Source organism: Sorex araneus, chromosome 11, assembly GCF_027595985.1.
Source record: "Sorex araneus isolate mSorAra2 chromosome 11, mSorAra2.pri, whole genome shotgun sequence".
In the NCBI taxonomy this organism is placed as follows: domain Eukaryota; kingdom Metazoa; phylum Chordata; class Mammalia; order Eulipotyphla; family Soricidae; genus Sorex; species Sorex araneus.
Window position 1 is genome coordinate 23,887,192 of NC_073312.1, and position 25,869 is coordinate 23,913,060.

The 25,869-nt window shown below is 50.3% G+C and overlaps 2 protein-coding genes across 2 annotated transcripts in view; one reads left to right on the forward strand and one right to left on the reverse strand.

The window, feature by feature from the left end:
- Nucleotides 1-821: 821 nt before the first annotated feature.
- INA (internexin neuronal intermediate filament protein alpha) lies at nt 822-12,927 on the reverse strand. The gene is made up of 3 exons (XM_012934442.2): nt 11,762-12,927; nt 4,359-4,483; nt 822-2,763 (listed from the first exon to the last, which is right to left on the reverse strand). The coding sequence occupies exons 1-3, from the start codon at nt 12,824-12,826 to the stop codon at nt 2,460-2,462; spliced, it is 1,494 nt and encodes a 497-aa protein (XP_012789896.2). The 5' UTR covers nt 12,827-12,927; the 3' UTR covers nt 822-2,459.
- Nucleotides 12,663-25,869, forward strand: part of NT5C2 (5'-nucleotidase, cytosolic II) — a 147,080-nt gene continuing 133,873 nt past the window's right edge. Inside the window, exon 1 of the mRNA XM_055119545.1 lies at nt 12,663-12,802. The gene's annotated coding sequence lies outside the window, so the exon portion shown is untranslated. The remainder of the gene's footprint in view (nt 12,803-25,869) is intronic.

The following is a 25,869-nucleotide window of genomic DNA, read 5'->3' on the forward strand; positions in this document are numbered from 1 at the left end:
CAGAGTCAGAAGTGAGAGCAAGAAGGGCTTCGGAGAGAGGGATTGGAAGAAGAGAGACTGGTAGATCAGAAGAGACCAGAGGAGAGATGACAGAGACAGAGTCAGAGATAGAGAGACAGACAGGAGAGAACACAGTGGCACACACAGAAGCAGAGCACAAAGGAGGAGCCATCCCAATCCAGTCCACACACAGCGGCTCGAGAGCACTAAATGTGAGCTGCGAGAGAAAGAGAGCCAGTGCGAGAGCCCGCGAACACACATCACATCACCCCTTCCTTGCACGCTTGCGCTTGTATTTTTTACAGACTGTTTGACAAGTCAAGTGCATATTACTATCCCCTCATTTTTTTTTCTTTTTGGGTCACATCTGGCGATGCACAGGGGTTACTCCTGGCTCTGCACTCAGGAATTACCCCTGGCGGTACTCAGGGACCACATGGGATGCTGGGAATCGAACCCGGGTCGACCACGTGCAAGGCAAACGCCCTACTCACTGTGCTATTGCTCCAGCCCCTGCTATCCCCTTTTATGCATGGAAAATTTTATGCAAAATAATTATATTTGTTGGCTCGAAAGGATGCTTTCTTTGAGATTTGATTTCTCAATTTTCTTAGAAGATAGTACTATCTCCTCCGATATTTTTTGAAAACTCACTGCACCAAAACAGTCATCTCTCCATCAAAACTCACTGCACCAAAACAGTCATCTCTCCATCAAAACTCAGTGCACCAAAACAGTCATCTCTCTCCATCAAAACTCACTGCACCAGAACAGTCATCTCTCTCCATCAAAACAATAGAAAGACCACAGGACACAAATGATTTGGATGGGATTCATGTCACTTTAATTCCTATTTTTACTAACATTTTTCAGTAAGTGTAGGGAGAAAGGGCAAGAGATGGTCCACAGAAGGAAAAGGGAGAGAAGTGTATTTCAAGTTCCTTGGAGTATTGAAGCGTGTGCTAGGGTAAGAAAAGTCGAGGAAGAGCGTGGCATCCTTATCCCCAGTGTGCTTTATGGAGGTGGGTGGCAGACACAGGGCAACGCTTTAGCTCTGACTGCTGGCAGAGAATGGACTATCAGACCTCGCACGCTGGAAGGCCAGGTGCTGCAGCTGCTCCCAGACGGGGTGGGTGAGAAGCTGACCTCAGAGTCTGCTTCCTAGCACATGAGCAAGAGCACACGCGTCCCCTCTCTGGGCTATTTCTTCCCATCCATTGGGGAAGGGAGCCCCCGACTAGGAAGCTGCAGCAAACTGCTGGGCAAAGTTCTTAATTAAAAAAAAAAGACAACTTTTCTTTTCTTTTCCTTTTTTTTTTTCCCTCATATTTGCTGGTGGTGTTCATTGACCAGAAGTGACTAACTTTTGGGGTAGTAGCATTGTGTCCTGGTGATAAAATATAGCCCGCATTTAGTACTTTTAAAAGGCAGAGGAGAGTGAAAACAAAGTGTCTTTCAGACCTAGACTAAGGGGAGAGGGGCCTTTGGATACTGCATCTGAGCTAATTCTGGACCATCACAATGAACTGACACAGATAAATGAGACCCTCACTTTTCCCATTCAGACAAACACTCACCGTTTCTAGCTTTTACTACTCAATCTAAGGTTTCTGTGGCCATAGCCTGGGATCAACTATTAGTGAGCTTCTAAACTTAAGGTCACAATGCTACATTCTTAGTAGTTTTCTAATGCAATGGGTTTAAAATAAGCAGAAGGTCTAAAATCCAGGGATTCTTCATTATTTCATTTCTTGGGGCAACTAGTAAAATTTACCACTGCCATTTTCTTACACCTACAGAATGAAGTGGGCGGGGAGCAGTTTTACACGAATCTTAGAAATGGCCAACATGCATCTAATTTTACCCCCAGAGGGCTGAAGGGGAAATGCTCTTTTGAGAAAAATCTTAATGTGTTTGAAAGGCAAGGTTATTACCAGTCTGTTTGTTGTTTTTTTCCCTAGTGGGGAGAAAAGGCTCTATGGGATTAACATACTGTTGGTGGCAGGTTCCAGGAGAGTGGCTTGGGGGAATTCTCTTGTTTTTGGCAGTGATTGTATGTTGGAGGTGCAGAAAGTGAGATAATATCATGGGATAATGGCTGTGGATAAGTGAATGAATACAGGTTTGACCTCAATTTGCAGCATATGACAATGATCACAGATTTAGCACCTTAGTTCGTACTTCCTCTGTACCTGAATCATCTATGCTGTGAAGCCTGAGCATTAGGTGAGAAAGCTGGATTCTTAGAGAATTCCTCTAGGACTGTTCGAGGCTTGCAGTTTGCTCCAACCTAAGGGATGGTTATCTGACTAGAGAAAGGATTGAATGCTAGCTGTGAGACGGAAGCCTGGAAGACAGTATATCGCTGTGACAGGTGTTTTGGTTTAGGAACAGGCTGTTTAACGAGTCAAGTGCATATTACTATCCCTCTTATGCATGAAAAATTTTAAGGAACATAATTATATTTTTTGGCTCGAAAGGGTGCTTTCTTCGAGACTTGATTTCTCAATTTTCTTAGAAGATATTACTGTCTCCTCCAATATTTCTTCAAAACTTTCCTCTATCTGGGAGGTTTTCTTAGACACCTCCTTGGAAGCCTCCTCCTCCTCTTTCTTAAGGGACAGCCCAGTGGACGAGACCTTTGAGGTTGTCGAACTAAGGACTCTAGGTGGGAGCAGATAACTTGGGTTAGGAAGTGGATTCAGACCCGAAATGCTCAATCCACTGGTGCTAAAACGTGTCTCTTCCCCTTCCAGCAGTTTCCTGTAAATTCAATGAAGAAAAAAAGTCTCAGGAATATATGCAATTTGACAGTTCAACAGTGCTACAATTAAAAAAAATAACTTATTCCTTGGGCAGGAGTGCTAATACAGCGGGTAGGGCAGATGCCTTGGACACAGTTGACCCAGGCTCAATCCTAGTATCCCATTTGGTCCTCTGAGACCACTCAAGAGTGATCCCTGGGGCTGGAGCGATAGCACAGCGGGTAGGGCGTTTGCCTTGCACGCGGCCGACCCGGGTTCTAATATGGTCCCCTGAGCACCGCCAGGAGTAATTCCTGAGTGTAGAACCAGGAGTAACCCCTGTGCATCGCCGGGTGTGACCCAGAAAGCAAAAAAAAGAGTGATCCCTGTGTGCTAAATCAGGAGTAAGTCCTGAACACAGTTGGATGAAGCCCCCAAAGCAAAAAATTTTTAAAATAGGGGGCTGGAGCAATAGCACAGTAGGTAGGGCATTTGTCTTGCACGTGGCCAACCCAGGTTCGATTCCCAACATCCCAAGCACCGCCAGGAGTAATTCCTGAGTGCAGAGCCAGGAGGAACCCCTGAGCATGGCTGGGTATGATCCAAAAAGCAAAACAAAAAAATTTAATAAAATAAAATAACTTATTCCTCCACTCCCTACATATTTTAGAAATATTCGATTAAACTTCAACATTTCTACATGAGATTGAGACCAGTAAATACTGAAGTCCAAAGGCTGTCCTATGTATACATGTGAGTGCACGAGCACATATCCATGTACACACACACTTATTTTTAGCACCTGCTATGCTTACACTGTCAAAGAAAAATTATTTCATTCACAAATTCAAGGAGGAAGCACCGACAATTTTCCTTGGCCTGATCACACTCATGCTTGGCACTGAGAGTGCAAAACTCTGAGAAAAAAACTTTTCTAATTAATACATTAAGTATACCAGGGATAAGGAGGGCAGAGTCCACAAAGAAGGCAGCAACTGCCTGCTTTCTCTGTTTTAGTGCCGAGAGGTGAAAATAGAGAGAAACCAGCCACAAGAAAAAGAGTCAGCGAAGCTGTTTTCAGTTGTTAGTTTCAAACAGGCTCAAGTAGCATCCTGAAAGAGTGACTCCAACACATCATTTCCCATAACCTTAATTTTCTTTTCAGGTTTTTTTCTGGCCACATCTGCTGTAGGCTTAGGGCTTACTCTGGCTCCTCGCTCAGGGATCACTCCTGGCGGGGGTCAGGGGACCAAATGAGGTGCCAGGGATGGCGCCAGGTTGACTGCATGCATGGCTAGAGTCCTACCCGCTTGGGCCCTAACTCTTCTTTTCAGTTAGAATCTGTTGGGTGTTGCTTTCAACCTCTCATACGACATGTTCTCCTTAAGCCCTAGCAGAGGTGGGTGGACTTCAGGTCTAGGAAGGTAGAGCTTGAATATAAACGAGTCAAGGGACAGAGGGGTGCAGGCACCTGGCAGACACCAGTGATGTCTTTTCTCACACCCTCCCCTGCCCCCTGATGCCCATCAGAAATCAGGTAGACTAGAAACATTTCTTTTGGGTCGTACTGCCCCAGGGGCTGGTCTGCTCGAGGAAGAATGCCCCCTGAAGTACCTGTAGGCTGCAATCTCTATGTCGAGAGCCATTTTGACATTGAGCAAGTCCTGGTACTCCCGTAGGTGGCGCGCCATCTCACTCTTGGTGTTCCTCAGGTCATTCTCCAGCTGCCCGATGCTGTCCTGAAAACAGACACATGCATGGCACAGCAGTTAGACCACACCGCTGGCAGTCATGGAGGTTTCCGGGAGGGCTGGATTCTCAACTGTGAATACACATCAGAACGTCCATCCAGTTCCCAACCCAAATGCCGGCTCACTCTGATGGCTGGTTGCCAGCATCTGTGCTTTTTCCTTCAAAGTCCACAGGAGATTTGGATGCATGGTGAGAATTAGTTAGTTTTAGTTTATTTTTATTCTTTTTTCCTTTTTATTGGTGGGGGGGGAACACCTGTGATGCTCAGGGGTTAATCCTGGCTCTGCACTTAGGAATTACTCCTGGCAATGCTCTTGCGGACCATATGGGATGTTGGCGATCAAACCTGGGTTGGCCGCATGCAAGGCTGTACCTTATTCGCTGTACTATCACTTTGGCCCAAGCAGGGCAAATTCTAAACTCAAATCAATGTCATATACTGAACTACTAATCCTTGTCTCTTGGAGCTGCAAAATGAACGTGTTTTGTTTTTTTTTTTAATTTTCTGGAGCGGGGCAATACCTCAAGGACTACCCGCAGATCAGGGTTTGAAGAGTCATGTGGCTCCAGGAATCCAGCCCAGGTTTTCCATATAAAAAGCAGGTGCTCAGTCCACTGGGCTAGTCTCCAGCCTCTTTGGTTGCAGTTTTGTTGATGTGAAAACACAGTGACTGGGGTAACTCTTATGAAACAGCCACGCAGTTAAACCTATCAGAAGAAGCCCTAAGGAAACAAACGCTGGCAGGCACCTGTGCCGCCCCCCTGTGGGAATGAGGACGTGACTGAAGCCAGGGCTGCGTCATCACGGAGCTTCCAAACCAAGAGAATCTGCAGGAAAAATGAAAATGCACACCACCTACCTGCTCTATTAATATTGACAGATCACCGCCAAGGAGAGACGCAGTTGCCTGATGGTCCAGAGCAAGGGACGAGAAGCATCGGGGAAAATGCATATTTTGCCGGGCAGTGAGGGGAATATTCCAAACTATGGTGGGAGCGTAAAGGATTCTTAGCAAGAATTTTCTTTGTCCTTTTTGGGCCATACCTGGTGGTTCTAGGGGGGCCTTACCAGGTGCAAGAGACTGAATTTAGTGTTTTTGCAATGAGCCCTCCTGTCCTTTGAGCCACCTCCCTGACCCTTACCAAGACATTTTAACTGACCTATAAGCATGAGTGCTAGTGATAATCGAGGTCAGACAGAATGAAGCAGGGAGGGCGCTTCCCTTGCAAGCAGCCAACCCGGCTTCGATCCTCGGCATCCCATATGGTCCCCTGAGCATCTTCAGAAGTAATTTCTGACTGCAAAGCCAAGAAGAATCCCTGAGCATCACTCGGTGTGATACTCTCTTTCCCCTGCCCACTCCCATCCAAAAAAAATTTTTTTTTAGTGATGGATTATGGAAGAGAATCTATGTTGCCTTGCTGAAGGCAAAGGGGCTAAAGTGAGAGCAAAATAAGGACTTAATTCATTCTCCTGCAAGAAGCAGGGGAATGTTATATAAAGGAAAGAGATTTCCATTAGTATCTTCGGGTTGCAATTTCTGCTCTGACACAAATATCTAATATACCTCACTCAGTTTTCTATAATATAATTTATTTAGTCACCTTGTTTGGAGGTTTATTTATTTTGTGAACACATCTAAGGATGCTCAGAGACTACTCCCAGATTGGTGCTAGGGGGACCAAGTGGTGACAAGGATTGAACCCTGACCTTTGGCAGATGCCCTAGCCCTTTGTGCTACCTCCTAAGCCATTTCAGTATCCTTAATACTTCCATTTCTGAGCCAGAGCAAAAGTACAGCAGGGAGGGCTCTTTCCTTGCACTTGGCTAACCTGGGTTTGATCCCTGACATCCCATATGGTTTCCCCTGAGCCCACCAGGAGTGATTTCTGAGTATAGAGCCATAAGTAAACCCTGAGCACTTCTAGGTGCACTCCTACTCCAAAAAAAAAAAAAAAAAGCCAACCGGACAAAAAAACCCACTTCCATTTCTGCATGTAGAAAATGGCAACATTTATTCCTTTTTGAGGTGTTCTGATATTCACAAAGGCCTACAACTTAATGTACCTCAAGTGGTTATTGTTAAACTAATAGTAGGCATTAGAATAGTACCTGGCATATAGGAAACTGCTTTCAACATAATGTGGGTTTTCAGGGGGGACTACCACACAGCAGTGCTCAGGAATCATTCCTGCTGAGAATCAAACCTGCATGGAAAGCAAGCACCTTATCTATTGTACTGCCTCTCTGCCCCCAAATGTGAGTGGTTTTTATTATTGCTATTATTATACCATGTGATTCTCTACCCTCTTAATACCCTCTTAATAATAAGGCCAAATTATATGTGAGGCCGAGTTGAATCCTTGACCTGTTCCTCCAGCACTATTTTTTAGGACTTTCTAAAGTGGTTACTTTGACTTAGGACATTAAGCAACTTTCTCAGCCACTAGGTTTATGATAATGATCAATACTTTTTCTATAACTCTGTGATGCCTTTTGTGTTTTGGGTCAACTGGGCTAGTCTCAGCTATTTTTACTCTAACTAGTCCCAAAGAGCAGGATTTAAATTCATGTAATTCATGCTCCTTATTGGTTTTCTTTTCTTTTTTTCAGGGGCCACACCCAGCAATGCTCAGGGATTGATCCTGGCCCCACACTCAGGAATGACTCCTGGAAGTGCTCGGGAGAGACCATATGGGATGCCGGGATCGAGCTGGGGTCAGGCACGTACAAGGCCAACGCCCTACCCGCTGTACTATCACGATGGCCCCCTAATTGGCTTTCTTTGTCCTGCAAGCTGCCCTGATCTGCTGCTCCCCATTGTGACAATGGCCAGATGCCAGTGGCCCCTGTTCTCTCTCCTGCTGCAGGCCTGTCACGGATATCACCAAAGGCTACCGCTCAGGGCCCGCCTTCCCTCAGCAGCTTGGTTATGTCCTTTAAAAGAACTTGTCTGGGGGCAGGGTCAGAGCAATGGTGCAGCAGCTCGGGCTCTTGCCTTGCACACAGCCGACCCGTGTTCCATCCCCAGCACCCATCTTCTCAGCACCCTGAGCACTGTCTGTGGGGTCCTGAGCACTGCCAGAGTGGAGTTCTCCATAGATGCGATTTCTGTTTTCACACGTGTGTTTTAGGGACCAGAACACATGGCTGCTCCCTTCCAGAGGACAGTGCTGGCCGCTGACCACGTCTCTTTGTTTGCACTCTCCCTCCTCCAGCCAGTGTCTTGCATTGCCCTTGAAAAGCCCTGCCAAAGATGGCCTCCGGCTCCGCAATCTGAGCCTGCAGCTGCGGCTGCCCCTCCCCCGCCTAGCAGCTGCTGTCTGGGAGGGGGACCACGAAAGGAGGGTGCTCGGCCTGCAGCTGGGGCCTCCTGGAGGGTCAGGAATCAGTGCACAGGTGTGGAGCACCTTTCCTGGGGCTCGAAGGAGGCAGGCTGGGACTGGCCTGTGCTCTGGAGAACAGGAATGATGGTATGATGGTACCATGGATTTTGTCCGTCTCAGGGGTCCTGGGGCAGCATGGCTGGACGGCTCTGCTAGATATCCTGAGGCAGAGGGGGGGCGGTTCTTGTTTGGTTTGGTTTTGGGGCCACACCCAGCTCAGTTCTCCTGGCTCTGTGCTCAGGGAACCATACAGGATGGAATCTGTGTTGGCCATATGCATGGCACAAGTCCTACCCACTGTACTCTCCTCTGGCTGAGGGGGCGCTCTGAAATATGGACCCACTAAGGGACTGCATTGCCCAATAGCCTGAGGACCTCGCTAGGCTCTGCGGCATGCCTTCTCCTTCGTCTCACTTTGACCCCATCTCTGCTTTCTTTCTTGTTTTCTTACCATATTTTCAAATCTTTTTTTTTGAAGGAGGGTGCACACCCAGCAGTGCTCAAGAATCACTCCTGGCAGAGCTTGGGGGACCATATGGGGGCTAAGGGATCAAACCTGGTCAGCCGAATGCAAAGCCAGCGCCCTGCCCCCTATCCTATCACTCTGGCCCCTCTATTTTCAAATCTTGTACTGAGCTGGTTTGGGAGATGCGATTTAGGCTGGTGTGTTCTGAGAACTGAGTATTGACAGGACGCAGTATTGTTTTTGGAAGCATGCTCCTAGACCCTGCCTGTGAACTACTGAATCTATCTCCCAGGGCTGAATCTTTTGTTATCCGCCCTTAAGTGATGGGTGTCTCAATAGGTTCAGGAAGCACTAGTTCCAGTTGATTTCTGTAAAGGGGCTTCCAGGGTAGCCTGGTGAGTCTGACAGGGAGGTGGAGACAGGCAAGACCAAATACAAAAGGCACAGGAAAGAGTGACAATAAGAAAGGTCAAAGGTAGCCTTTTCCTTTCCCTCTTGAATTCTAATTTCAGAAATGGATCTATCAAGCTGTAGATTTATATGCAGCCGCTGCCACGTCCAATCTCCAAGGGACCAGCCCCTTCCTGCTATTTAATTAGGCTGTTTTCTAATCGCATATGGAGGGAAGAGGCAGACTTGGCTCCTCTCCCTGGAGAGCATTAACTAATGGCAATCTTGATTGTTCAGCAAGGTCTTTCAAGGAAAAGTCTGAGCTTTCTAAGACAACCCCGGTGTAGGGTGAGGGCCCCCAGCACTCATCAAGACCTTCCTGAGGCATCTCAGGGACTAGAAGGGCAAAAGGCAGTGAGCAGCTATGCAGCAGACCAAAGCAGTCTTAAGCTAAGGAGCCTGGGTGGGTACACTTGGCTTTTGAAGACAATAGCCGTAGCTCATTCTAATTTCTCCTATAGCCTGATTCAAAGTCTCTCCGGCGCCACTGCACACCATTTCACCTTGAATTACTCTTCACCCCTTCAAACGTGTAATGAGTGTTCTCAAACAGGCGTAAGAAGCCTTGCTCTCCCAAAACAGGCCTGTCAGTTCTCTAGGGTAGGGAAATCGTGACTTTAATGGGGTCTTAGATGGTGGAACACTCACTTGCAAAGAAAAATGGGCCTGTCACTAATCTCTGAAGCAGAAGAAAGCCAGCAACTCCCATTACTGCAGCAAAAGGGAGGGGCAGGGTGAGAGGGCAAGAAAACAATGGCGACTCTCACTGTGGAAGGAGGCCTTTTGTCTTGGTCACTGGTTGGAGAGAACAGCCTGGTGGCCTCAGACCTTGGGGATCTGCAGGCAAGGCTCAGAGCACAGCCCCAGCCTTGCAGCCCCAGGGGCAGGAAAGAACTCTCTGCCGCCTATCTCCACTGCCACACCACCTGAGGTCCACTGAGTCTTTACGGAAGCAGAGAAGGGAATACTGCAGAGCTACAGTTTTCATTTTTGCTTCTCTGCAGACTGTCTGCATGACCCTAAGGCAAACAATGAAAACTTTCCAAAGCAAACAAAAATGTGCCAAACAATGTGGTCACGACTCCTGGCCTCGCAGGGAAATAATAAGCAGAGGCCTTGACAAAGCCCAATTCAGGTGGCAGTGCAGCAGGGAAGTTGATCTTTTTTTGCAGGAATTCCCAGCCAGCCCTTCAGAAGACCACCACCTTGCTCATCCTTTGAAAGAGACCACAGACCATGCAGGCTCAACGAACTAAATGAGATTAATTCAGGCCATCCTGGGGCCAAGCCAACAGTGAAAAGTTTGAGTTATAGATTTTGAACTGCATTGTGGAGCAAAATAGAAATACTTAAAGAGAAAATAGAAGCAAATGGGAAATATTGATTTGATTAGTACTGCTGTTCCAAACCACTAAAATTAATGCTCCAAACAAGCTCACTTCTTTCCCCAAAGGTTGTCATTTATCATGAATAGCCAATTACTTGCATATAAGTAATTCTGTAATGCTGGAATGAAATCACAGTTGAGGTTTCACTCAAATACAGACCTTTCACGGCTGTATTGATGCTCCCAAACCTGACATTCTTGTCAAATAAAGCTTTGATGATGTCTAAAATCAATTATTGCCAGTTTCTGAACCAAATAATTCTGTCCCACGGGATTTTTTTGTATCTTGTAATTGAACCACACTATTTAGATTATTTTCTCCACCATTCTCCTTCCTCTCCACCTTCGGTGGCCATAAACTCAGAACGCCCTATACAGGAAGGCTGAAGAGGCCGTGAGGGGCCTTTGTCTGGCCAGAGAAGGGGGGAGAGGCAATCAATACCTTCGTGGGATCTCAGAGGACAGGCAATGACAGAATAAAACAAGTGGTCCGTAACAAAGATTTACTTGTGATTCATCACATTCACTCACGATGCAAAAATATTAAGGCATGGGGCATTTTCTACTGGGGCTTTACTGAAGCTGAGCACGTTAAGTGGTTTCCGTTGAGTGCTCAGCCATCCGTGGAAAGTGAGAATTGATGCCGTGCACGGGCTGACCTTTGATTGCAGGCTGCCAAGACTGATGTGCCGGTATTGCGGGGCGAAATGGAAGTCGTTAATTGCCTAGGGAGTCCTAACTGGGACACGAGAAGGCAGAGGCATCTTTTCCGAGACAAGCCCAACTCCAAATCAGCACCGCGGACAGCGCCCGGGCAGCCACTAATTTTGCTAGCTGGTGCGGTACTCCCTTTTTCTTTTACAATCTTTAAATTACCGTTGCAAGAATACGTGACCTTATTAACAAAAAGTGTAACGATCGGTGTCATTTTTAGGGATAACGTGTAAAGCTTTCTTGGGGAAAGAATAGCAGGGGCGGGTCGTCAGGGGAAGTGCGTGTGCGCGTTGGCGGTTCTTTCTAGGTCTCCCCCGCAGTTCTCAGGCATTCAGGCTCTCTCCTTGGCGAAATGGAGAAAATGGGACAGAACCTTGCAGTTTAGTCTTCCTCCCCCAGTCCTCAGGCACCGCACTCCATCAATATCAAAAAGCGGCTCAAGAAACCTTTCAAAATCAACCAAGGAAGCAGGACAGCGCAGGGAGCCCCATCAGCCACTCCTCTCGGGGGGGTCCCCCTCCTCCATGCTCCGGGGCGCGGGGGAGGCCGGTGTGCCTCTAACCCCTTCATAACCGAGAGGCATGGGGTGGAATTTATATTCCGAAAAACCGAAGCGTAAGAGCTTCTTTACCAATAGGTCTGAGGTAGAGGCGTAAATGAGGGGGTGCAGGAAGGAAGTGGGCGTCCAGGGCCCTAAAATCCTGGCGGACCTCAGAGCTCTGAAATCGCTAAAGGCCTCCAGTCTGGGCTCTTCGTCCCCTGCCCCGCCCCCGCCAGCACCCCGCGCCCTCCCCCTTCGGCGCTGGGGCCCCGGGAAAGCGCAGGTCTGCGCGGGAGAGCGCAGGCACGGCCGGCCCCTACCTGGTAGCCCGCCACCTCCGCGCTGTGCCGCTCCTCCAGCTCCAGGATCTGCCTCTCCAAGGACTCGTTGGCGCCGCGCAGCCCCTCGATCTCGATGGTGCGCGCCTGCAGCTGGCGCCGGTACTCGTGGATCTCCTCGCGGCTGGCGCGGATGGCCTCGGTGCTGCGCGCCGCCTGCTCGTTGAGATTGGCGAACTTGGACTTGTACCACTCTTCGGCCGACTGCAGGTTCTTGGCGGCCAGGGACTCGTACTGGGCACGGATCTCCCGGAGCGCCGAGCTCAGGTCGGGCTTGGCCACGGCCACGTCCACCTCGGCCGCCGCCTGCGACGAGGCCTGCAGCGTGGCCAGCAGCTCGGCCACCTCCTCATCGTGCACCTGGCGCACGAAGGCCAGCTCGTCCAGCAGCGACTCCACCTTCTTCTCCAGGTCGAGGCGCGCCAGCGTGGCGCCGTCCACGTCGCGCTGCTGCGCCTTGAGGGCGCGCTCGGCGCCCTCGCGCCCGCGGCTCTCCTCCTCGCAGCGCGCCCGCAGCCGCTGCACCTCGTCGGCCAGCCCGTCGCGCTCCAGCAGGGCCTGCGCGCGCGCCGAGCTCGCCTCCTCCAGCTGCGCGCGCAGGTCGCGCAGCTCGCGCTGGAACAGCTCCCCGACGCGCGACGGCTCGGCGTGGCGCTGCCGCAGCGCCGCCAGCTCGGCCTCCAGCGCGCGGTTCTGCGTCTCCAGCTGGTGCACCTTCTCGATGAACACGGCGAAGCGGTCGTTGAGGCCCTGCAGCTGCTCCTTCTCGTTGGTGCGGATGATTTTATACTCGTTGGTGCGCGCGGCCGCCTGGCTCAGGTCCAGGCCGTCGGGCGCGGGCGCCCGGCGGTAGGCGAGGCCCAGGCCGAGCGACGAGGCGGACGAACAGGCGGCCGAGGAGGCCACGGTGCAGCGGGACAGCGACTGCGAACGGAAGCTGCCCGCGCCGCCCGCCCCCGCCAGGCGCGAGGAGAGGCGCGAGCCGTCGCCGAACACCTTGCGGTAGGAGGAGGCGGCGCACAGGTAGTGCTCGGAGCCGAAGCTCATGGTGCCGGGAGCGGGGTCGGGCGCGCGGCGGCGGCGGCCGGGGCTGCAGAGGCGAGGAGAGGTGCGGCGCGCGGGGCGCGGCGGGGCGGTGCGCACCGGCTTTTAAGGCGCCGGGGAGGGGGGGCTGGGGCGGCGCGTTGGGGGCGGAGCGAGGGAAAGGGGGGGCCTCCCTGGAGCGGGGGGCGGGGAAGCGCAGTGACTACCGCAGCTGCGCGCGTCCGGGAGCTGGGGACGCGGGGACCGAGCGCTCTGCGGAGCGGCCAGCCCCGGTCCGCAACCCACCTCCCCCCACCCCGAGGTCCCCAGAATCATCGGCCGGTTTGGAAGTGACTGGAGGGAAGAGATTCCTAAACGACTAGGTGGCACGCCCCGAGAACAGCCAGCTCGGTCACAGCCCATGTTCCTGTGTCCCCCAGGTCCGTTTTCATCCCGCGGAGCCGTTAGGGTTTGCGGAGAGGTTTCCCCTGCGCCCGCCCCCAGCCCGGACCTCCTAAGCCAGTGTGGGGGACCCGCAGGATGAGGCTTTGTCCTCTGGCTCAGCCCCTTCAGGGTGCCCCGAGGACAAGTGCGTCAGAGAGCACTCTCGTCAAGGATCCCTCTGCAGCTCCGGGAGTGGCCGGGATGGAAGGTTCTGGGGAAAAGCCACCCCCAAAAGAGAAAAAGGCGCGGGAGGGAGAGGAGGGAGGTGATGGGGCACGGAAGCGGCGGGGGCGGGGGAAGGAGCTGGCATGTCTGCAGTGGGCAGAAGGGAGGCGTCCCGCCCGCCCGCCCGCCAATGCTCCTTCTCATTGCATCCACCCACATTCCTGATTCCTTGATCCCTCTGCCTCATGGGGAGTGGGGATCCCGGGCTTTGTAAATCCTCATCTGGCTGCGAGAGCCCTTTCTACACATGGATTGACCATCATCGTGGAAAAGCGTGGAAGAGGATGAACCTTTATTTACTGGTGGGGATATCCAGTAATGGGATCTGGAATGATGTTCTTTTTTGGGGGGCACATCTGGTGTTACTCCTGGCTCTACACTCAGGAATTACTCCTGGTGGGCTGCAAGGCCCATATGGGGTGTTGAGATCGCCTGCTCGGTAAACGCCCCTACCTGCTGTGCTTAGCCCCCCCTGGAAAGACATTCTTGGTTTTGGTTTGGGGGCCATATCGGGCTGTGCTCAGGGCTGCTCCTGACTCTGAGCTCAGGGATCACTCCTGGCAGCGCTCTGGGTTTCAGGGGTTTGAACCCGAGTCAGCTGCTTGCAAGGCAAGCACCCTACCCACTATACAATTGGTCCCTGAAAAGACATTCTTGGAGGGTCTGTGGTAGATATTTGCCACCAACCTTGCAATACCTCCTAAGATGTGGTGGTGGCTTTAGAGAGGGAGCAGGAGAACTTTGATTAGATTGCAGGATTCCAGACAGATTCTTTTCTGGATTTTGGCATCTCAGATGTGTAACTTTCCAACTTGCTTTCCTTTCCCAGGAGGAAATAGTGTCTGAGACAGGCTACTGAAGGAAGAGGAAGGGAAATTTTAGGGGACCATGGACTGACCTACGGATCAGGCCAGACCACAGCATGGTCCTCTGGTTCCTTTTTATCAACCCAAATATGAGCTGGAAGGATTCAATTCTGACCCCTCTGGACTCAGCCCTCCGTGGTTAGGTGAGGCAGAGATGAGTACTGACCCGATTCCAGCACTTCTGTGCATCCTCCCCACTGGCCATTGTGCCAGGACTTTCACAGGGAGTCACCTCCTCCTGTTCACTCTTTATGATGCTGCTTACCTGGGGTGTTCGGCTGCAACTCTGCAGAAGGCCGTTGGCCATTATGCTTTTTTTTTTTCTTTTAGTTTTTGGGCCACACTGGTGACACAGCTGGCTTATTCCTGGCTCTGCACTCAGGGATCACTCCTGGCAGGCACAGGGCATCTGGGGTGCTGAGGATTGAGTTCAGGTCAGCCACATGTGAGGCAACCTACCTGCGTAATTCTACTTCTTAGAGCTGTGAAACTCATTAGTTTCAGTGCAGCTAGGATAAGCCTAAGGGGCTTCTGAAGAGGGTTAACAGAGGGCAAGTGGCAGGCTGGTTGGCTGACAGAGTGGAAAGGGTGGGTTTGAATGATGGCTTCTGCCACTCAGGGGCTGGCTGTAACAGTACCTCTCCAAGGTCCTGAAGCACTCAGGTGGCTGCTTGTGGTGGTTCTGTGTAAGCTGGAGAGGTATACAGGGGCTATAAGGTGTGTGGGTTTGTCATCATCATCCTCTTAAATAAAGGGTCACAGCTTTGCACATACCACCACAGGAGATTCCACCCCACCCAGTGTATCTACACAGGCCTCAAGGCTGGACTGCTCCTTTGGAGAGAGAACGTGGTACCAGGGCCAGGGTAAGATCAGTTTAATGGAAACAACCACAGGTTATTAGAAAATCTTACTTGGTGGTGGGGGGGGCACAGTTCCAATCTCATTTAACCCTCATTTCCATTTCAATTCGTACTACTACTAGCAGAATGAATGGCTTAGGGTTTCACTTTTTTTTTCTTTCATACTCCAGTAGAAGCAATATTCCAAAAGCATTATTTACATGGAGGAGGAGAGTGAACACTTGAATAAGTGCTTGCTTTGGCAGCACACACATTCCAAAAGGCTTGAATAGCCCAGCGAAAGAGGCCCAGCTAAAGAGGGTGGGTTCTGGAAACACCTCCAGGGGGCTGCATTTTGCAAGGTCCACAAGCTTCTCTGAGATGCTCCTGCTGAAGGACTTCCTTATCTCCTTGTTGGCATCCTACCCCAGCCCCACTGTTAGCTTTCATCATTTCAGCATCAAGCGGCATTACAAAGGAGGGATCTTGGCTGAGCCTCAAACCACAATTCCTTCCAGCTCTCTGGGTTTCCTGAGGGAGAGCCCAGCCCTTTGCAAAGTCCCTGTCTTATTCCTCTCATGTTGGACTCGGGTGCTGCAGACACTTTGGCTGATGGTGCCTGGGTTCTCCCTTCAGCCACAGTCCTGCGGCCTCCCCACAGCCTTGGCAGTGCTCACCACCCTCCCAGCTTTTGAGTCTTTCATTCTGCCCTCTTAAGCAGTTCCTTAGCTATTAGGTCTGGCAGTGGCAGAGAGGTTCTTGGAAAATGTCTCTTTCTTTTTCTTTTATTTCCTTTTTGGGTCACACCCAGAAATGCACAGGGGTCACTCCTGGTTCATGCACCTAGAAATCACTCCTGATGGTACTTAGGGGATCATAGGGGATGCTGGGAATCAAATCCAGGTTGGCTGCATGCAAAGCAAATGCCCTACCCGCTGTGCTATCACTCCAGCCCTGAAAAATGTCTCTTTCTGGGACATCTAGTCTTGTGCCAGGGTTCTTAACCATGGGACTTTGCACATGCCACCTTTGTTTCCTGGGCCTTAATTTATTCCTCTATAACTTTGCAGTAAAGCCATTCAAGTGGTCTCTAAACATGGCTGATCATTAAAAGTACCTCGGAGGGACCGGAGGGATACTACAGTGGTAGGGTGTTGTCACTTGTTTGTGACCAACACAGGTTCGATCCCTGATATCCCATATGGTCCTTTGAGCCCTGCCAGGAGTAATTCCTGAACACAGAGTCAGAAGTTAGCACGAACTGAGCACAGCCATGTGTCGCTCCAAACCAAAATACAAACAAAAGAGACAAAATCTACTAGGGAGTTTAAATTTATATTTTTGTGCCTTACCCCAACCCCCTGAATTGGGGTTTCAGAACATTTGATGGGAAAGGCCGGGGTGCTAATATAACTTAGTGGTAGAACTTGCTTGCCTTGCATGTGTGAGGTCCTTCCTTGATCCCCAGAACCACAAAATAAGAGTTAAAGAAAACCCTCCGCCAAGGGTCCAGGGTGTAGCTCAGCAGACTTGTACAGGTCGTGCAGGTGTGAGGTCCTGAAGAACTAGGGCGTTGATGAGTGGAAAAGACTGATCTCAAATGTTACTCGCTATGTGACACTTTATAGAACATTCTCAGGGTGTGGTAGAGGTTCCCAAACTTCCCTGACCTCTTGGCTCCTTTAGAAAAGAAAACTCAGGGACTGGAGTGATAGAGCAGGTAGGGCGCTTGCCTTGCACGCGGCTGACCCAGGTTCTATTCCTGGCACCCTGACCCTGCCACGAGTAATCCCTGAGCTCCTGAGTTGTGATTATAGAGGGGCAACCTGAGGAGCCTCTAAAAATTGTTTTACTGGGGCTAGGGAGATGGTCCAGCAGGTAGGGCTGTTGTTTTGCACGTGGCTGATCTGGGTTCAGTCCCTGGCACCATATACATTTTTTTGAGCACCATCAAGAATGATCCTTGGAACCCACGGCTTTTGGCAGAAATGTGTCTGGACTATGCATTAGGTTTCCGGCGCCAGACCACCCCAGGTGGGAATGGGTTTCATGCCTTGGCCTGTTTTCCCCTGATGGCTCGGTTGCCGCTGACATCTTCCAGAGGCCTAGGGACAACCAGGGAGGGGCTTGCAGTGATGAGGAATGTGAGGCCTCATGGGATGGGGACAGAGCTGGTCCTTCCCTCCCCTGCCCCGATGAGACCCCAAGTTGTCACTCATGAACGAGCCCTCTGGATGCTGATTGAGCTCCTTATCGGCCATGATCCCAGAGACTCAGAAACAAAGCTTGGAACACAACAGCTTTTGGCAGAAATACCTCTAGATTTAATTATTAAAACCTCAGTATTCCAAAATTGCGTGGCCGCACATCATCATATGCAATTCATAATCAGCAATAGAAAACAAATTGTTTAATGTTGCCTCTCTGGCAGATCTGAGTGTTGGGGTAAAATCCCAAATAATAATGGTGGGTTTGGTGTCAAAATGTTGAATGTAATCAAAGTAGAGAGAGAGAGAGAGTAACGTGGACATCATATGCCACACAAGTAGGGGGAGGATGTGGGATGGGGGGGATAGTGGATTTTTTGGTGATGGAAAATGCCCACTGGTGAAAGGTAGGGTGTTTCACCATTGTATGACCAAGACTTAAACCAAAAACTCTGTAACTGCTCTCACGATGTTTCAGTAAAAAGGAAAAAAATTCCAAGATTGGTCGCCTCCTACTTTAAACCCTGTAAAATGTGTGCAGTACTCTTGGGAAAAAAAATGATTCCTGGGTACAGAGCCAAGAGGAAGCCCTGAGCACAGCCACGTATAACCACCACCCCCCAGTCAAATTGACATTGGTTTATAATCCTTAGGGATTTATAATCCTTAGGGAAGTTTTTGGTGTTTTGTTTTGTATTTCAGTGCTGGGGAAGGAACTCAGAGCCTCACATATGCAGGGCAAATGCTCTGACCTGCCTCCAGCCCCTACAGAATTCATGGAGCTAGAGAGAAAGTGAGGGGAGGGGAAAGACGGAGTTAACCCTAGGAAGGTATGTAGCTGAATTCATTAGCTGTGGAATATCACTGTATTGGTCGTGCCCATGTACTCTAGTTATGTAAGGTGTCATCATTGTAGAGTTGGGTGAATGGTACCTGGGAACTTTTTGTATTATTTTTTTTTCAACTTGTAAGTCTTTTACTTCAAGGTAAGAAAAAGCTCTTTGAAGAAATATAAATAGGCAGATGTTCTTTGTAGATACATTCTGACACATAGTTTCAGTGTCATGATTTATATAACATACTCTCAGATGGTTTGTACCCACAGACAGAAGGGAGAGAAAGCAAATGTAAAAGTCAATGGTGATGGGCCAGAGTGATAGTACAGACAGAGGGTAGGGCACTTACCTTGCATGTGGCCTACCAGGGTTTGATCCCTGGCATTCTGTACGGTCCCCCAAGCACCACCAGGCTTAATTCCTGAGTGCTGAGCCAGGAGTAACTCCTGAACATCACCAGGTGTGGGCACCCCCCCCAAAAAAAAGTTAATGTTGAATCTAGGTGAGGCCATACATGTGTATTGCATTACCCTCGTTACATTTTTTTCCCTCCCACCCCCCTCGTTACATTTTTAAGATTGAAATTTTACAAGATAAAAAGTTAGGAAAATTGTTTAATATGGTTAAAATAAGCAAAAATAAAAGTACCACCCAAATCGAGGATTGTACCAATGATCGACTTTTCCACCTTTGGCTGATTGTTGAGTATCTCTCTTTCCTTCCCTCAGAGCTAGGAAAACCCCAGTGTGTTCTGTAAGTAGCACATAGAGGTCAAGAGAGATAGTCTATTAGGAATATCATCTTATTTTTATTCATTTTTATATTTGGGCAGGAGTGATAGCACAGCGGGTAGGGCATTGCCTTGCATGTGGCCGACCCGGGTTTGATTCCTCCGCCCCCTCTTGGAGAGCCTGGCAAGCTACCGAGAGTATCTTGCTCGCCTGGCTGAGCCTGGCAAGCTACCCGTGGTGTATATGATATGCCAAAAACAGTAACAACAAGTCTCACAATGGAGACGTTACTGGTGCCCGCTCGAGCAAATCGATGAACAATGGGATGACAGTGACAGTGACAGTGACATTTGTATATTTGGGGTGTGGGGGAATCAGACTCAGGCGTGTAAGGCGAGGCCTCTCCTGCTGAGCAGTGTTGTCATTTTTGTTGCCACTTGCAATGAAGCTCGTGCTTACTCCTGGCTCTTCACTGGGAAATTCCTCCTGGTAGTGCCTTGGGAACCTATGGAAGCTGGAGATTAAACCTGTGCCCCCCCCCACATGCCAGGCAAACACCCTCCCTGCTGTAGTATTGCTCCCTACCCCCCCCATACCCCCCTTGCTCCCTTTAGTATTTTAAGTGCTCCATTTACCATTCAGGGAACCCCAGCTGTATGTTAACTGCCAGGACTACAGCAGTTTGGTTCATTGGATTTGGTGGAGGGGATCCCTGGGGTGCTGAGGGCTTCAGAGCTACTCTGGGCAGTTCTTGGGAGTCACTCTGTGCCCAGGGTCAAACCCGGTGCCCAGGTACGTGCTCCAGCCCTTTAAGCTGTCTCCCAAGCCCTACTAATTTCTTTGTTTTGTTTTGCTTTCGGCCATACCCAGTGACGCTCAGGGCTTTCTCCTGGCCCTGTGCTCAGAGATCAGTCCTGGTAGACTCAGGGCAGTAAGTTCTGAGCATTGCCAGGTGTGGCCCAAAAACCAAATAAACAAAAAACCCAGAGAAAAGTCATCGTTGTTCATTGTCCACAAATATGAAGCTCTTGTGGAGGCCAGAAGGTAGCTCAGATGGCAGAACACACGGCCTGCTGTGTGAGCCCTGGCTCAGTCCCTCAGCACTGCCTGGGCCTCTGGACACCATCAGCTGTGGCCCTGGTGACTCCCAGAACTGTGGGTGTGGTTTGTGTCTTTAAAGAAAAAAGGTTAAGCTGGATCAGAGGAATAGCTCAGCAGCCTCGCCTGAGTGCAAGCAGAGGCCTGGGTTCAATGCCTGGCACCGCATGGCACTCTAGGCATCTTTGGAAGTGGCCCAGAGCTGGGAGTATCCTCTGAGCACTGCTGGGTGTGACCCCAAAACCACTACTACCACCCCCAACTAAGATTAAACTATCTCTATGTGTTGATGAAAACTTAAGAACTGGGCCAGAGTGATAGTACAGCGGGGAGGGAGTTTGCCTTGCATGCAGCTGACCCGGGTTCCATCCCCGGCACCGCATATGGTCCCCCGAGCACTACCAGGGGTAATTCTTAAGTGCGGAGCCAGGAGTGACTCCTGAGCATTGCTGGATGTGACCCCAAAACAAATAAAACACAACCAAAAGAAAATATAAAGACTTAAGTCCATTGGAAGGGCTTAACTGATGATGATACTTCAATCTGTGTGATTGTAGTTTTAGGAAATTAATTCATTTGGGGGCTGGAGCGACAGCACAATGGTGAGGGCATTTACCTTGCAGGCAGCTGACCCAGGCTTGACCTCTGGCACCCCATATGGTCCCCCCACCAAGCCTGCCAGGAGTGGTTTTCTGAGTGCAGAGCCTGGAGTAAGCCCTGAGCATCGCCAGGTGTGGCCCCAAAATCAAAAGTAGAATGAATTCACTTTTTACCTTCCCTCCCCTTTCTGTTGCCGGGATGGCCAGAAGTGCTGGTTGCAATGTCACGAACACTTGCTCTCTGCAGGAGGCAGGGCGGGGGTGGGGTGGGGGCACATGTGTTAGTTAATGGTGCTCGCACACATTTTGTTTTTACTTTGTTTTAGTTTGAAAGTTTTATTTGTATGTTTTGGGGCTACACCTAGGTGTGATCAGGGCGTACTCCTGGCTCTGTGCCCTGTCCTGGTGGTGCTCAGGGAACCGTATGTGGTGCTGGAGGTCAAACCTGCGTTGGCTGGCCACATGCAAGGCAGGTGCCTTAACCCTCCGGAATGATCTCTCTGGCTCTCTAGGTCTTAATTTTTTTATAGTTTACATAACACAGATGCAATTGTTACTATTTATGGTTTTGATGGACAAAGTTCCATACCTCCAATGCCACCAATGTTTTCGAGACCCCCCCACCACCACTGTACTTTTAATTGTTTTAAATATTTGTAGTGCTGCCAGAAATAAACACCGTGCACCCCAGGGTGTCAGGACGTCCCCTCCTTCCTGCCATTCTCAGCACTCTCAGATCACAGTTCCATGGGACATGTTCCAGGTTGTTTTCTTTGGGGATTGACTAATCTCTCCCTTCTCCTTTCCTCCCCTTCCCTCCCCTCTCCACTCTCCCTCTCCTCTCCCCTCTCCACTCTCCCTCTCCTCTCCCCTCTCCACTCTCCCTCTCCTCTCCCCTCTCCACTCTCCCTCTCCTCTCCTCTCCCTATCCTTTCCCCTCCCCTCCTCTCCCTATCCTTTCCCCTCCTTTCCCCTCCCCTCCCCTCCCATCCCCTCCCCTCCCCTCCCCTCCCTTCCCCTCCTCCCCTCCCCTCCCCCTCTCCTCTCCTCTCCTCTCCTCTCCTCTCCTCTCCTCTCCTCTCCTCTCCTCTTTTCCCGTCCTCTTCCCCTCTCCTCTCCTCTCCTCCCCTCTCTCTTCCTCCCCTCCCTTCCCCTTCCCTCTCCTCCACTCTCACTCTCTTCTCCTCTCCTTCCCTCCTCTCTCCTCCCCTCCTCTCTCTTCTTCCCTCCTCTCTCCTCCCCTCCTCTCTCTTCTCCATCCAGCAGTGCTCAAGGCTTACTCCTGACTCTGTACTCAGGGATCACTTCCAACAGTGCTGGGGGGACTGTACAGGGTGCCAGGGATTGAACCAGGGTGACATGTGCAAAGCAGGTGACTCTCCCCCATATTATCTTTCTGGCCCTTTCTTTGTCTCTTCATATTCCGTACATGAGTGAGATCACCTGGTGTTTGCCTTCTTTCTGATTCTTGTCACTTAGCATGGCTTTTCATTCATGTTGTGGGGCGGGAGTGAGGGAGGGTTTCATCATTTCTCATAGCTGAGTAGTAGCCCAGGGTTTGTGCATGATGTGTGCCCATGGTGTGTGCATACCACACTTCATGTATCCACTCATCCATTGTTGGGCACATGGATTTTTTCCATATCTTAGCAATTGTAAATTATGCAGTGAAAGCACCAGTATGCAACTTCTTCTTTTTTCTTTTTCTTTTTTGCTTTTTGGGTCACACCTGGCAATGCTCCGGGATCACTCCTGGTTCTGCACTCAGGAATTACCCCTGGCAGTGCTCAGGGGACCATATGGGATGCTGGGAATCGAACCTGGGTCGGCCACACGCAAGGCAAATGCCCTACCCACTGTGCTGTCGCTCCAGCCCCAAGTGAAACTTATTTTTAATTAATGTTTTTACATTTTGGGGGGCGGTGAGTCACACCCAGCAATGCTCAGGGGTTACTCCTGGCTCTACACTCAGAAATTACTCCTGGCAGTGGGGTGCTCAGGGGACTGTATGGAGAGCTGGGGATTAAACCTGGGTTAGCTGTGTGCAATACAAGTGCCCTACCCATGGTATGACCCCTCTGGTCCCTATGTGGTTGCTCTATTCTGACAGTTTTGAGAAGTCTCCAGGCCATTTTCCAGAGAGGCTGAACCAAGTTCCTCAGAAGCTGATGAGTTTCTCCCCCCACCCCCCTAGCACTTCCTGTTTCCCCTCACTGTTCTCGCTGGTGACACCTCACAGCCGGTTCGATTTGCGTTTCCCTGATAATCAGTGAGATGAACCTTTTCCCCATGTGCCTGTTGGCCGTCTGTGTCATCTTTGGGGAATTGTCTCTTCATCATTCTCCCCATTTCTTGGGGGGTAGGGTGGACTGGGGGATATTGGTTGTTTTTGTCGCAGAGCCCTAGGGTGCATGATCTTTCCTCTTGCCCCTGGCGCACATGTTGACTGCAGTGATCTCGGGCTCACACGCTCCGTTTTGGAGCATCCAAACTCCAGGCTTTGTTGGGATCCCACGGGCGGCAGTGCCTGGCCCGGCTCAGGGGTGTGGGGTGGTGCTGGGGAGTGAATGTCCTGCCTCAGCTCACAGGCCAGGTGCTCTGCCCCGTGTGGTGGTAATTTTGCTCTGCAGTTTTTACATGGTTTTGGTTTCACATGCAAGGCAAGTGCCCTGCCCCTGTACTACCTCTCCGGCTTCCGTTTTGCATTGTTCATGTACAGCGTTGGCTCCCTCCCATTTGCCCCGTATTTTTGTGCAGGGCATCAGGGATTTCTTAGCTACCATTATTATTCTTTTTTTCTTTTTGGGACACAGCTGGCGGTGCTCAGGACTTATTCCTGGCTCTGCACTCGGGGATCCCTCCTGGCGGGGCTAGGAGGACCATATATGGTGTCGGGGATTGAACCTGGGTCAGACACGTGCAAGGCAAGCGCCTTACCCGCTGTACAATCTCTCCAGCCCCTGACCATTCTTATTTTGAGAATAAAATCAGAACGAAAGTTGCTGTGCTTTGGCCTTTGCAGTCTGGCTACCTAAGCCTCAGGGTGATGCATCTGTCTCAGTATCCTTGTCCCCTCCGCTTCGCCTCTCGCTCAGAGTTATTTCTTCCTTCACATCTTCTGAATCCTGAACTAGGGTGAGTCAGAGTGGCCAGGGCCCAGGCTGACAGGACACAGGGAGACTTGTCTGCTGGCCTTCAGGATCTCGGGCAGCTCCCAGCCCTTCTGGTGAGTCCTGCTCTTCACAGCTTTGCAGACCGGCAGATGGTTTCTTTGGTTGGTTACTTGGTTTTGGTTTTGAAGCCACACCCAGGGGTACTTGGGCTTACTCCTGGTTCTGCACTTGGAATTAACTCCTGGTGGTGCTCGGGCAACCTTAGAGGGTGCTGAGGATCAAATTCACATCACCCACATACAAGGCAAAAATCCCTAACCACTGGGCTATCTCTCTGGCCCCTGGCAGATGATTTTTGAATCTGAGAAACTCTTGGTCCCCCCCTGCCTTTGCGGGTGCCCGGAGAAAGAACTGCAGTTGGCAGATCCTTTTCAGGATCATTGCCTGCCCCACTGCGGGAGCTACAGAGGGCTCCTTTCCCAGCATCCCTCATCTCTGTTGAGTCTGGAACCCCACCCCCCCACCCCAGTGCAACTCAGCACCTTTATGAGAATCATGTTCTTTTTCCCTCCTTGGCTAGAAATACAGCCCGGATCACATACATCCTGGGAAGAGGAATAAAAGACTGGCTTCCAGGAGACAAACAAGGGAGTCCAGCTTCAATGGGGACGTTCATCAGGGCTGGTCTCCGTGCACACACAGGGACCCCATAAGGCTGCAGAGGGTAAGGCAGGGTGAGGTAGGGGAGTGGAGCATGTGGGCTTCACCCTGCTCCTACCAGCGCCCCCCGCTGTCAGAGAAGATGCCTCACGCTTTCCTAAGCAGAGAATGTGGAGGCCAGGGGTCCCTTCTTTCGAGCATGCACAGCAGACAACCCCCGAGATTCACCAGCCACAGATATTTAGGTGATGACTTCACGCGCTCAGTCCTCATTGTTCCTCACACACACTTTGCAAGGTTCTGTGACCTCCATTCTCCAAATGGACAGGCCGAGCAAGGGCGAGATGGCTGAAGAGCCATCACAGAGCTGGGTGCCGGCTGTCTTCACTCCGCCCGGGGCACATCTGTGTGTAGTTAAAAAAATGTACACCGGGGCCAGAGAAAACCCAGCACCACCAAAAACCCAAACCAGAACAAAAGCATGAACAATAAGCCACTAATTTTCAATGAAAATTAAATAGAGCCTGAAGAGGAAGAGAGAGTTCGGTGCTGGAGACTCAGTTTTGGTACCCAGCACTGCACAGTTCTCTGAGTACTGCAGGGACAACCCCTGGGCACAGAGCATGGTTGGCCGTGACTCAAACACCCCCAGTATCTCCCCAAAATATTAGGGGCCGAAGAAATAGTGCAGGGTTTGTCTTGTACACGGCCGACCCTGGTTTGGTTCTTAGTGCTATGTGTGGTCCCCCAAGCACCCTGATTCCTGAGCACAGAGCCAGGAGTAAGTGTGTGTCGCCCAACCCATGCCCCCAAGGGAAAAAATTAAATATAAATATAATAAATGCTGGAAAAAATTGACCAGCAAAATTTATTATCATCGAATAGATTATGAGTCAGCGAATGAAATAAATATCTATGATCTCATACTGATTGATATAATTTAAAAATTGAATAAAAAGTGAAAAGGAGGGACCGGAGAGATAGGATAGTTGGTAGGGCACATGCCTCGATCTCTAGGTGATCACAAAAAAAAAAGAAAGACTTTAATGAACATATCACTGTCACTGTCACTATCATTCCATTGCTCATCCATTTGCTTGAGTAGGCACCAGTAATGTCTCCATTGTGAGATTTTTTGTTACTGGTTGTTTTTTTTTTTAATTGAATCACCATGTGAAAAGTTACAAAGCATTCAGGCTTAAGTCTCAGTTATACAATGATCAAACACCCATCCCTTTACCAGTGCACATATTCCACCACCAAGAACCCCAGTCTACCTCCCCTCCCACCCACCCCCTACCCCCCACCTGTGTAGTGGCATGGGGCCGTGGCTTAGTTCGCAGTCTAGAGACATTTCTGAAAGAAGTTGGTGGTACCAAAAGTAGTTTAGCTGACCTCCGGGATCATGGCCATCCAGCAAACAGAGAGGCTGCACATGTGCAGCCA

Excerpts from the sequence above, each read along its gene's own strand:
- INA (XM_012934442.2), bottom strand. The coding sequence starts at position 12,826 with ATGAGCTTCGGCTCCGAGCACTACCTGTGCGCCGCCTCCTCCTACCGC. Across the intron at positions 4,484-11,761 it reads CGGAGGTGGCGGGCTACCAG|GACAGCATCGGGCAGCTGGA; the intron begins GTAGGGGCCGGC and ends GTCTGTTTTCAG. Across the intron at positions 2,764-4,358 it reads ATAGAGATTGCAGCCTACAG|GAAACTGCTGGAAGGGGAAG; the intron begins GTACTTCAGGGG and ends TTGAATTTACAG.